This window comes from Sus scrofa, chromosome 7 (genome assembly GCF_054392235.1).
Source record: "Sus scrofa isolate SSC_HxYL_T2T_F1_AM1 chromosome 7, Sscrofa_HxYL_maternal_Yorkshire_Landrace_v2.0, whole genome shotgun sequence".
NCBI lineage: Eukaryota > Metazoa > Chordata > Mammalia > Artiodactyla > Suidae > Sus > Sus scrofa.
This window is the reverse complement of record NC_139389.1, coordinates 124,683,621-124,696,277: the sequence shown is the minus strand read 5'-3', so window position 1 is coordinate 124,696,277 and position 12,657 is coordinate 124,683,621. Positions and strand designations below refer to the sequence as shown.

General features: G+C 42.7%; 1 protein-coding gene across 2 annotated transcripts in view; it reads left to right on the top strand.

Moving 5' to 3' along the window:
• The first annotated feature begins 4,659 nt into the window (after positions 1 to 4,659).
• TRIP11 (thyroid hormone receptor interactor 11) overlaps positions 4,660 to 12,657 on the top strand; it is a 74,447-nt gene continuing 66,449 nt past the window's right edge. Inside the window, exons 1-2 of one of the 2 annotated variants that reach the window (XM_021099622.2) lie at positions 4,660 to 5,225; positions 9,145 to 9,203. In XM_021099622.2, coding sequence (XP_020955281.1) covers positions 5,087 to 5,225; positions 9,145 to 9,203 — 198 coding nt within the window. In that variant the 5' untranslated portion in view covers positions 4,660 to 5,086. Of the gene's footprint in view, positions 5,226 to 9,141; positions 9,204 to 12,657 lie in introns of both variants that reach the window. The other variant, XM_021099621.2, reaches the window with a different exon arrangement.

Below are 12,657 nucleotides of genomic sequence, written 5' to 3'. Positions count from 1 at the left end.
CACCACAGCTCACAGCAACGCTGGATCCTTAACCCACTGAGCAAGGCCAGGGATTGAACCTTCGTCCTCATGGATACTAGTCAGATTCATTTCTGCTAAGCCACGACAGAAACTCCCTGGGTACAGAGTTTCCATTTAGGAAGATGGAAAAATTCTGGAGATGGATAGTGGTGATGGTTACACAACAATGTGAATATACTTAATGCCACTGAAGTACATACTTAAAATAGTAAATTTGGGAGTTCATGTCTTGGCGCAGTGGTTAAAGAATCTGACCAGGAACCATGAGATTGCGGGTTTGATCCCTGGCCTCACTCAGTAGGTTAAGGATATGGCATTGCTGTGAGCTGTGGTGTAAGTCGCAGGCACGGCTCGGATCTGGCTGTGCTATGGCTCTGGTGTAGGCTAGCACCTACAGCTCTGATTAGACCCCTAGCCGGGGAACCTCCATATGCCACAGGCGAGGCTCTAAAAAGACCAAAAAAAGTAAGTTTTATTTATATTTTGTCACAATTAGAAAACAGAGGAAGGATCACTGTATTTACTTTCTTCCATGATCCCACCGAAATGAAAGTAAAGGCTCACAAGTACAGATGGCCCAGCGCAAGAGAGGAGTTTATTGCACTAGATTTGGCTGCCATAGAAAAACCTTATTTAACAGTGACTTTACATGCTATAAGTTTCTCTTTTTTTCACTCTCATCTTCAAGGAAATGTAGAAATTGTCAAATCAGGGCTCTTAAGGCATCACACTGTGTCAGGAATCTGCTTTCTCTACATGGCTTCCATTGTTAATGTCAATTCATGGGTCTAAGACAGCTGCTGTGATGCCCACAATTACATCTGCATCCCGCAATCAGAAAACAGAAGGAGGGTGGGAAAAGGCTATGTGCCCTTAAGTTACCTCCTTGAAGCTGCACACACCATTTCCACTTACATTACAAGGCCAGAACTGCATCACACAGCCACTCCTAACTCCAGGGTTGTTTTCATTCTTGGTGGTCATGAGTCCTAGCTGGGCCCCAGAGGCAGCCCTTGAGATAAGTGAAAACTATTTCTTAAAATGTGCTCCCAAGAAGAAATGGAAGAGGTGTAGGAAAGTGGGAAAGAAGGATAAGAAAAGGAGGCCAAGTTAGAGTATAACTGTAAATGAAACCTCAATCCTGTGGCAGGTCCAGAGGCAGTATAGTCAGATTTTAGAGATGTCCCACCCTGGGCAGGTGAGTTCTGCTTTAAAACACTACTGAGTGGGAGTTCCCGTCGTGGCTCAGTAGTTAACGAATCCGACTAGGAACCATGAGGCTGCGGGTTCGGTCCCTGGCCTTGCTCAGTGTGTTAAGGATCTGGCGTTACCGTGAGCTGCGGTGTAGGTTGCAGATGCGGCTGGGATCCCGAGTTGCTGTGGCTCTGGCGTTGGCCGGTGGCTATAGCTCCGATTCGACTCCTAGCCTGGGAACCTCCATATGCTGCAGGAGCGGCCCTAGAAAAGGCAAAAAGAAAAAAAAAAAAAAGGTCTCTGAAAAACAGCCAATTCCCACAGAGTTTCTGCTGTGGTGCAGTGGGTTAAGAATCTGACTGCAGGAGTTCCTGCCCGTTGTGGCTCAGTAGGTTACAAACCCTACATGTTTTTCCTGAAGATGCAGGTTGGATCCCTGGCCTCACTCAGTGGGTTAAGGTTCTGGTGTTGCGGTGAGCTGCGGTACAGGTCACAGATGCACTCAGATCCGGTGTTGCTGTGGCTGTGGCTCCAATTCAACCCCCTCAAAACTTCCATATGCCACAGGTGCAGCTGTTCAAAAAAAAAAAAAAAAGAATCCAACTTCAGTGGGTCTGGTCACTGCGGAGGCACAAGTTTCATCCCCAGCCTGGAGCCCTAGGTTAAAAGATCCAGCATTGCTGTAGCTGCTCAGATTCCATCCCTGGCTGGAACTTCCATATGCCACGGGTGCGGCCATTAAAAAACAAAAAACAAAAACAGCTGATTCCCTGGAGAGGAGACGTTTATCAATAAAAAAATATTTTAAATAACTTTCACAAAGTTTTTAAAAGATACGGTTTTTGAAAGTTTGCTGAGTGCCCAGCATCATGAATGAAACAACAACAAACCCACCCCAAGGCACATCATTATTAATTTCAGAGTATCACTGAATTTCAGATAAAGCGAAGAGTCTACAAGATTCCAGAAAGAAAAACAAGAGTCAAAGAATAGGTCAGAGGAGAGAGGAGCAAGGCAACACCAGACTCTGGATAGAAAGGACTAAATCTGAACAAATAATGGAATTTTTTTTTTTTTTTTTGTCTTTTGTCTTTTTTAGAGCCGTGCCTGCAGCATATGGAGGTTCCCAGGCTAGGGGTCGAATCGGAGCTGTAGCTGCGGGCCTACGCCAGAGCCACAGCAACTCGGGATCCAAGCTGTGTCTGTGATCCACACCACAGCTCACGTCAACGCCGGATCCTTAACCCACTGATAGAGGTCAGGGATCGAACCCGCAACCTCATGATTCCTAGTCGGATTTGTTTCTGCTGCACCATGACAGGAACTCCAGAATTCTTGATGCCTTCTTCAAATCAGAATTAGGAGCATGTTTTACAATTCTGTTGGCAAGTTTTAGAAGGATTAGTGATTTTGTAATTACAGAAATTTGTGCAGATCTAAAAGATGGCATTTGTTAACTTCAGGAAGAACAGAAAGCCACCATGTGGCTCAGCAATGAAAAACACTTCCATGGTCATATCCGGTAAAATTAATTAATGATTTTACCAATAATTATGATAGCACTAGCCTAAGTGGGAGCTCAGAAGGAAGGGAAGTGGAGGGATGTGTTGTACAAGAGGATAAATCTTTAATTTTCTGTAACAGAGAAAATGACAATTATAAGCATAATATTTAGAAATTGAGAGGGAAAGATCAGACTACTATTTTAAGTTCTACTTTTAAAAATGGGGTTTGGGGAGTTCCCATTGTGGCGCAGCAGCAACGAATCGGACTAGGAACCATGAGTTTGTGGGTTCGATCCCTAGCTTCACTCAGTGGGTTAAGGATCTGGCGTAGCCGTGAGCTGTGGTGTAGGTCTCAGATGAGGCTCAGATCCTTTGTAGCTGTGGCTGTAGTGTAGGACCCCTAGCTTGGGAACCTCCATATGCTGCCACCGATGTGGTCCTAAAAACAAAAAACAAACAAAACATAAAACTGGGGTTTTGCTTTACGTTTGCATAGATAAACACACCTGGATGGTTTCTTTAGAAAACGGAACTGTTTTCCCTAGAGAATATTGATGCTGCTGCCTCTTGAGGAATTGAAACTAGTTTGCAGTTGATACCATTTTTTGGTTAGTTTTTGTTTGTTTGTTTGTTTGTTTATTTTTTTAACCTTCTGTCTGTTGAGGTTACAAAAATCAGAATTTCAGCTGGGCAGCAAGACCCACCATGTGGAGTCATTCAGACTTATGGGCTCTGTGGGATATGTTACATGTTTGATATTGCTGGGCTGGTTTTGCCACTCATTAAGTGATGATGAAATTCGTATTAGCTGCAGCTGATTCAGATTTCAGGGAGGGCAACTATTGCTTGGTGCAGTCACATTTCAAATACATTTCCCTATGATCCATTCGCAAATGATGAAATCTGTACCAGGCCTCTGCTGTGCATAAAATCAAAGCCAAAGATGCCAGTATATTTAGTGCTATGCTTAAAAGACCTGCAGACCTATTCTATTCTTTTCAAAGTCTAATATGTGGCAGTCTCTCTGGCCAGGTAGTGTGCGTCCACGTACCACTGCGGCAAATGCCTGTGAGTCACATGATCTTTTTTTCCTTTAGGGAAAAAGCAAGCAGGGTCAGTAGGCTGCTGTGTGCACCAACCTGTGTAACTGAGGAATGTGGGGGGGGGGGATGGAGCCTTGCAGGGCTAGTGCCACCAACACTTTAGGAGAGTTTACATGAGAACAGCGTTCTTTCAATATTAAATGGCCTTGCTGTCCCCTACGGAATTATTTTGGAAAAGGGTAGTCTGTGTTTTTAACTTAATAGGTTAAATAGGTCTAATGAATAAAGCTCTTCATATATTAAAGAAGGCAGAGCTTCAACTGTGAGCTGGAAAGCCAGCAGCGAAATTCTCCACTCTGAAGGTGACCAATATCAATGTGTTTCCTGTCTGGACACTTGAATTTTCGATCCCATCCTTTCTGTGTATCCTGAATTCCTACCATCGTGCCGGGCACGGGGCGGCCCTTGACAGGGTCTCTCACAATCGGTACAATCACGTGGGCAAGTTAAGTAAAACCCACTTCCTTTCCGGGGTGGGGGGGTCCCCGCCAAGTCCCCTCGCACCTCTGCCTGCGCGGGTGCAGTCAGAATTAAAACGCTCAGGTTTCACTAACACGGTGAGTCCACGGGTTGCCCGGCTACGCTGGCCTCGCGGAACAGCCACCGAGGGGGTGGCTCTGCCTGAAACGCAGCTGCGGCCGGCCGAGAGCGCCGCGTCGCCGCGGATTCGGGTCACCAGTCCACGCGGCCAAAAAGCGGGCGGACAACGTGGAAGCTGACCTTGCCCTGGGCCGGCGGGAGCCGCTCCGGCGGCCACCCTCGGTCCTCCTCAATCCCATGCTCCCTTGCGCCAAGGACACGTCCGTCGGCTTCGCTGGGCCTTTCTACGCCACCGTGGCGCCTCTCTATGATCCGTGGCCGCGTCCGTAGTCGGTGTTATGGCGGCCGGCGTCGAGTTGGCAGGAGTTGCCCACCGAACTGGGGAAAGTCACTAAAGCAGAGGAAGAAGTGGCCTAACCCTGACGGTGGGAAGTCGTGGGAATGAGCGGAGGCCCCGCGGGAGTGGCCGTGTCACTGGAGGCGGGCCCCTGATAAAGTCTCGGGCCAGGCCTTTGCGTTTCTGGTCCGAGCCGGGCGGTTGGTGGGAGCCCCCGAAGCCGGCGTTGCCTAGGAACCCCTCATTGTGTTATCGAATCCTGAGTGTTGGGATTCGCACCAGTCCCGCGGAGGCAGTGTGGTTCGAGGACATTTGACGGGATCGTCCGACGAGGCTGGACGCTTTTTTCCGGAGCGGACCAGGTCGTTCTCTAATAACCCGCAGCGATGTCGTCCTGGCTTGGGGGCCTCGGCTCCGGCCTGGGCCAGTCCCTGGGTCAAGTCGGGGGCAGCCTGGCTTCCCTCACTGGCCAAATTTCAAACTTTACGAAGGATATGCTGATGGAGGGCACGGAGGAAGTGGAAGGTAACAGCTGGGGCGATGGGAGGAGGGGTTTACTAGGACCCTGGGAGCGTCCGTTTGGTCCCCAAGTCCATCCATCATGAGGCGCGGACAGGTCCAGAGGAGTATCATTCCGCCCTTTTTCTTTACATTCTTCCTTTTGCCTCTTTAAGCGATTTTCTCTGATGACCGCTGGGGCCGGAGGTGAAAGAGTTCTGGTTTTTCTCCTCTGGATAGCTCAGGACGGAGTGAAACTGCTCCTTCGTAGAGACAAGTTTATTTTTGTTTGGTTCATCCACGCCCACCGCCTACTTTGCCCTTAACTTGGGGGCGGAACTGATTTTGATCCCTTTCCTTTATACTGACACAGTTTAAAAAAATTAGTTGTGTAGGACACATAGTCTCTTTTGAGGGGTTTTCTTGGATTTTTGTAGCAATTCAAGTAACTAAAACATTTAGTAACTTTTTTCTCACTTAAGTATGTTGTTAAACATGGTTATGTTTTTTTCCTGTTTTATGTTTTTGCTTATTCTGGTGACACATTAAAGCGTTTCAGCTGAACATGTACATTTGTGCCTAATTGCCCCCCCCCCCCAATCTACAGTAAAACAAGGAAGGTAGCCTTCTTCTTTGGGTACCCTTACCAACCTTCACTCATTTTTAAAGTCCTCATTTTGCTTTACTAATGGCTAGTGACCCAGAGTTACATAGTAATCAATGATTAAGTTAATTATTATTTTGATTTTTTGATATTTCTTTCAGCAAGTAGTATTTAGATCAAAAGACTTCTTTAATTTCAGTCTGCCTCCAGAGAGATAATGGAGTGGTGGTCTTTTGGATGAGAGCAGTTTTGTTTGTTATAAATAAATTAGCATTTTGTTTTGATTTTTTAAAATACTGATTTAATTGAGTTTTTGTGTTTGGTTGAAATAGAGAAAGATTTTGATTTAAAAATATAGTATGTATACTTAAAATTTCTGTGGGGTCTCTTTAGCAGGGAGGAAGATTGGGGAGCTGCTGAAATCCATTTAACTGCTTGGGGGTATCTCTGGGGTAGGAGGTATATTAGGGGGTACAGCTTGGAGATGGGAGTTAAAGTGATTCTTCTGTGGTCACGAAAGGGACCTTGAGGGCAGTTGGAAGCAGAGAGGAGCTGGATAACATGGAAATGACTAGTCTCCTTGTATCCTCGACAGGGGAAAGCAGTTAACTATTCCTTAGACCCTAGGCCAGAAAATATGCACCTCCCTCCAACTTGGCTGTCTTGCAGGCTTGAGGTAGAATTCGTTTTGTTCTTCCAGCCAAATGTGCTCCTGTATTCTCAACTTGTAATGGTTTCACCATCTACCCGCTCTCCGAGACTTAGAAATCTTTGTCACTCTGTTTTTGCCCCTTTCTTTTTTTTCTCCCACTTCCAGTAGGTCCCCAGATCTTGTTCATCCTGTGCCAGAATTCTTTCTTACATTTATCCTTTCCTTTATTAGTCCCTATTCCACAGTGTAGATCCCTGTTACCTCGCCCACGCGCTGTTTTTCTTCATGTCCTGTGCTGTGTTTCTCTATACTCCACTCCATTTTCTACTGTGTTGCTGGTTCCTTTTCTAAAAACAAATGTGCTTTAACGTCTTTTGACTCTGTTACCTACAGGATAAAATCCAAACTTAATTTTGGGAGACCAGAAACCTGTCCTATCTGAGTTCAACCTACCTCATCCAGTCCTACCTCTTGTTCCTGCCCCGTCTCTCCGAGTAGCCACTCCCTGCACATACACATATGCACATTCCCATCTACAAGCACGCCTGCACCCAGAGCTTCTGCGCAGGGAACCTTGCGAGGTACTTACACAACTCCAAGCCTTTGCATGGAAAACCCTTTCTCTTCTACCTCCTCCTCTACCCTCCTTTGACTTTACGACCCTGCTCATAAGTCAGGTACGTGGTGAAACCATTCTCACTCCATGGCAAGTTGAGTTGATTGTGTCTAATAGAGTTTTGTGGGTCTCTGTCTCTGTGACAGCTCTAGTTTACTTATCTTTTTATTACCAGTATATGGCATCTTCCTTGGTACGTTGTAGATGCTCAGTAAAAATTTTGCTGAGTGGTTAAAAATCTGCAGCGTGGCTTATTGCTTTATTGTTTTCCCTTTGGGTTAAAATAAAACTTGTTTAATACTTAATTTATTGATTTTTCGTAGATAATTTAAAAATAGGTCAGGAGGTCCCTTCATGGCTCTTTGGGTTAATGAACCCAACTAGGATCCATGAGAACGTGGGTTCAATCCCTGGCCTCCCTCAGTGGGTTACGGATCTGGCGCTGCTGTGAGCTGTGGGTGTAGGTTGCAGACATGGCTCAGATCCTGCAGTCTCTGTGGCTGTGCTTCGACCGCTAGCCTGGGAGCTTACATATGCTGCAGATGTGGCCCTAAAAAAAAAAAAAAAAATAGGTCAGAGTACAGTTCATTTATTCATTCAGCAGGCATTTATTGAGCATCTACTCTGTGCCAGCAGTGAGCAAGATAACCATTCCAAAATAGCACTGTTGATACAACTTGAAAGTCATCTGTATTTACAATATCAGAAAGTTGCTGTTCTACCAAACACCATACTGATTTAGGAGCTTGGCCTTTTAAATTAGACATGGATTGAAACTCTGCTTATATGTGTTACAAATTGTGGGATCTTTGGGATATTATTAAATACTTAACCTTTAAAAAGCAGAGTTTTCTTAACCTGCTAATAGAGGTTGAGAGGATTAAATGAAGTCATGAGTGTGAAATGCCTCCCACTGTGCCTAGCAAGCAGTAGGCATTAATAAACTGGGGAAAGCTTTTGGTCTGCATAACGTTTTCCCCTTATTCTTAAAGGCCAGCATTTGGGGGAGGGATAAAAGGGGGAGGTTTTCTTGAATCCCTCTTTGAAACAATTGGTGTTTTTAGCAAAGACCATCCTAAAGCGATTAGACTATAATTTGTTCTCTTCTGAGTAGCAATTAGTCTTGTCAGAGTTTCACCCAAGATGTTTAAACAACCACACAAGCAACCCCACCTGGTGATTTTCAAAACAAGAAGCGTGGGCTTGTCACTATTAAGTATTGGATACCACTTATATTTTCTTGTGGTTTAAACTATAATTCAGAGGTTATTTTTATAGTATTAAAGATCTGTGAGTAATAAAAAAAATACTATGTGATGAAAATGTACACAATCAGACAACTCATTCCCATTTTAAATAACTTCTGTATGTGTTACTTTTTTTTAAAAATGCTTTTTAGGACTGTACTCTGCAGCATATGGAGGTTCCCAGGCTAGGGGTGGAATTGGAGCTGTAGCTGCTAGCCTGCAGCACAGCCACAGCCACACAGAATCTGAGTTGCATTTGTGACCGACACCACAGCTCACAGTAACACCATATTCTTAACCCACTGAGTGAGGCCAGGGATTGAACCTGCATCCTTGTGATTACTGTTTGGGTTTGTAACCCGCTGAACCACAATGGGAACTCCCTATTGTTGCAGTCTTATTCTTTGTTTATAAGTCATTAATTTTTTCATAGTTTTGAGAGCAGAAGTAAGGCCTTAAACCCTAATTGCCTAAGAATAAGTTGGACATATGTCCTTAAACCCAAGTTGCGTAAGTTTCATCAAAAATTATATTAAACCAACAGATTAGTTGTCCCTAACAGTTTTAATGAACACTTGCAAGGGCAAAAGGTAGGTGTCCTAGGGTATAGAAGAGGGGCCATAAAATGACTTATATGACAATAAAGAACATTTGTGGGAATAGAAGGTTGTGATAACGACCAAGCGATGTTCGTCTTCTGAATTTGTCTCAGATCAGCACACCGTTCTGTTCAAAGCTCAGTGAAATATATTTTCCTTAAAATGCCTGCCTATTACTTCACATGGTGCTGACCATATATTCAGTCTATGCTGTTTTTTTCGTAGCAGAATTACCTAATGCTAGGAGAAAGGAAGTTGAAGCCATTCATGCAATCTTAAGATCAGAGGTAAGGATACTTAAGATTTAGATTTTTCTTTTTCGAAGCCATGAAAGTCCGCTCTTTTTAATGCACTACTTACCACTTTTTCTTTCTTTCCTTTTACCTTAGTTTTTTTTTAAGCCCTTTTCTCTTTCTTTGATGAAGAATATATTTACATGTTACTGCACCTTGTTAATGAATATTCCTACCTCTGTTCTGAATGCTGGAAGAAGGAAAACTACCAAGTATAGAAATAATAGTGGCAACAATTTATCATTATTAAGGATTTGCTATGTTTAATAGTGTGCAAAATTACAGTAGTGCATTTATTTAAGTATAATGTGAAGAATGCAATCGTGTTTAATGTAGAGCTTTTTATTCCTCTGACATTAAAGAAGTATGATATTTTTATACAAAGAAGTTAAGAATGTAGAAATAGGAAGTTAATTTTACCATTTTTTTTCATTATTTGTCAATGCCTTTTGGCGACTAGCTCTGGACATTGTGCTTAGTAGAGATGAGGAAAAGTTGGAAAGGTTTCAAAGGAAAGCCATAAAGAAAATGAAAAGTTTTAAAGTGGGATCTGTTGTAAAGTACTAAAGACATATGTCCTTAAACCCAAGGAAACACTTAATAGTATTGCAGCTAACAGTATTCTGAGAGGTTTGTGGTGAGCATGTTTTCTCTTGCTAAGCCCGGAAAAAGAGAAAGTGAAATTTAAATATCAGAAAATATTTTCTGGAGTTCCTGTTGTGGCACAGTGGTTAACAAAAACAACTAGGAGCCATGAGGTTGCGGGTTCGGTCCCTGGCCTTGCTCAGTGGGTTGAGGATCTGGCGTTGCTGAGCTGTGGTGTAGGTTGCAGATGCGGCTCGGATCCTTCAATGCTGTGGCTGTGGTGTAGGCCAGTGGCTACCGCTCTGATTCGACCCCTAGCCTGGGAACCTCCATATGCCGCAGGAGCAGCCCTAAAAAGGCAAAAGACAGAAAAAAAAATTTTTTTTTTTCTGACAACAAGCATTATTGATCTCTGGTCTAGAGTACTACATCAAGGTGAGATTGTGGAACTTGAAAGTAGAGGGACCTCCCGAGGGGACTACTGCAATATTCTGCCTCAATAGAAGATGGCAACTTGGTAGCATCTGAGAGATCTTAGGTGTAATTACTGAATTAGTAGGTGCAATAGTGGCAGATGAACTTGAGTGTCTTTGTAAGGCTGAGGTAGGAAATTGTTCCCATAATCCCTAGAGAAATCCTTGAGAAAGCACTTATTAATATGGGCCCACCCAGAAAAATTAAATGGCAGAGATATCTATAGTGGCATTAATTGAGGTAAATTTGCCAGTATACATTTGGGAGGGAAAAAAGTCAGTGGGGTTAATCTGTCCCATTGAAATGGGGAATGACTCTTCTGTGTTGAGCTTGGGAAGGTGAATAGAAATCTGTTCTGTTGATTTCAAGTCCAGTCTCTCTTATAGTATTATCCTTGGACTGTGGCATGATTTAGTGTTCAAAAATACTTATTTTTGGTATAACGCATCCCCAGATGAAAGCCAGCTTCCTTGTTTATGCTTATTCAGAATACTGTGAGCTACTCAAATACTAGAGGAAAACAGACTGACTTTTTCCCTTCCCGATTGTATACTGGCAAATTTACCTCAATTAATGCTCTACAGATATCTCTGCCATTTAACTTTTCTGGGTGGGCCCATACTAATAAGTGCTTTCTCAAGGATTTCTCTAGGGACTATGGGAACTAGGGCTGTATTTTCTAAAGTGATTTTGGCTGTACATGGTTCTTGGCTTATATCAGCACATAAGCCCTTCATAAAGGTAATGCCTTATGTGACTGTGCAGTAAGACAAGGTGAACATAGGATTGAAACACTAGGAAATGATAGTAGAAGAATTCCATTTAGAAAGTTTGTGTAGGCAGAGGGCAGTATGTTTTCTAGAGGAAATTTGATTTTTTTTTGCAGGTGTTAATATTTGAAATTGAATTAGGTTTCTTCAGTTTGAAGTAATAGCAACCAACCGAAGCTTATTTAACTATCTGTACCAAGAAAAATAGTCTTTACCTATACCATCTGGATCTGGTGGACTCTTAATTTTTTATGTTAAATCATTTAATAAATAATTTATAAAAGTAGTAATAAAATGATAGTGAAAAACTACTAGAAATTTTAATAAGACCTTATATGTAGCAAATTCAAGTTTTTATTACATATATTTCTTTCTTTCTTTTCTTTCTTTTTTTTTTTTATTGTCTTTTTAGGGCCGAACCCGTGGCATATGGAACTTCCCAGGCTAGGGGTCAAATCAGAGCTGCAGCTGCCGGCCTACATGACAGCCACAGTAACACAGTGTCCTTAACCCACTGATCGAGGCTAGGGATCAAATCTGCGACCATTTTTATGTCGTCTGTTTCCTTCTGGTCGCCTATACATACAGCTGTGTTCAGCATTTTTCCATGTAGCAACGGTATCAAGTAAATGTTGGTGTACAAATATCATAAACAATTCACGAATACTGCTACGTGTCCATTTAGCAAAGTGGAATGGATGATTCAGGTTCTTGTCGCAAAGTATTGTGAGCTAGAGTCTTTTCTTATTGAATGACTAACTTCATGAGAACACCATATTTCCTGTTTGTTCTTGGAAATTGTCTATTCATCAGTCCTTGAGTTTGAGAAATTCATCTGGGATATTGTTATTCAAAGACTTGTCTGGGATTTTGCTTCTTCACTCATTTTCACCAGAACCATGAGCCTCTAGAGTGCTGCAAATCTCTTTGCATTTATCTTCTTGAGTTGTCTGCTAATTGTGAAACATTTTCCTGTCAGTTTTCTTCTTGTTGAAAAGTGAAAATTCAGCATTTTCAACTGTGTTCAGTGGAAGTGGAAAAAAAAAAAAAAAAAACCACTCAAAAATAAGAAAACAAGATAGTGTCCCCAGAATGCTTTTTCCTTTTTAGACGATGATGCAGTGCTAAGGGTAATGCAGTTGGGAAACTGGTTATTTCACTGTTGCATCATCCTTCTAAGTGACTCCATCAGCTTCCATTCTTATTAAGTCTTTTTTATTTGTTTGTTTTTATTTAAGTATTTATTTTTTTGCTTTCGAGGGCCACATCTGCGGCAAATGGAAGTTCCCAGGCCAGGGGTTGAATTGGAGCTGTAGCTGCTGGCCTACACCACAGCCACAGCAGTGCAGGATCTGAGCCACGTCTGCAGCCTACACCACAGCTCATGGCAATGCCAAATCCTTAACCCACTGAGAGAGGCCAGAGATCGAACCTGCATCCTCATAGATAGTAGTCAGATTTGTTACTGCTGAGCCATGACGGGAACTCCCAATTTTTTTTTAACATAGTTGTAAATAATTGATAAATAATGATAATTCTTAGGATGATAAAATAGCAAACTGTTTCAAGATACAGAAAAAACAAGATCATTGTAACCTCATGATTATTCTTAGATTTAT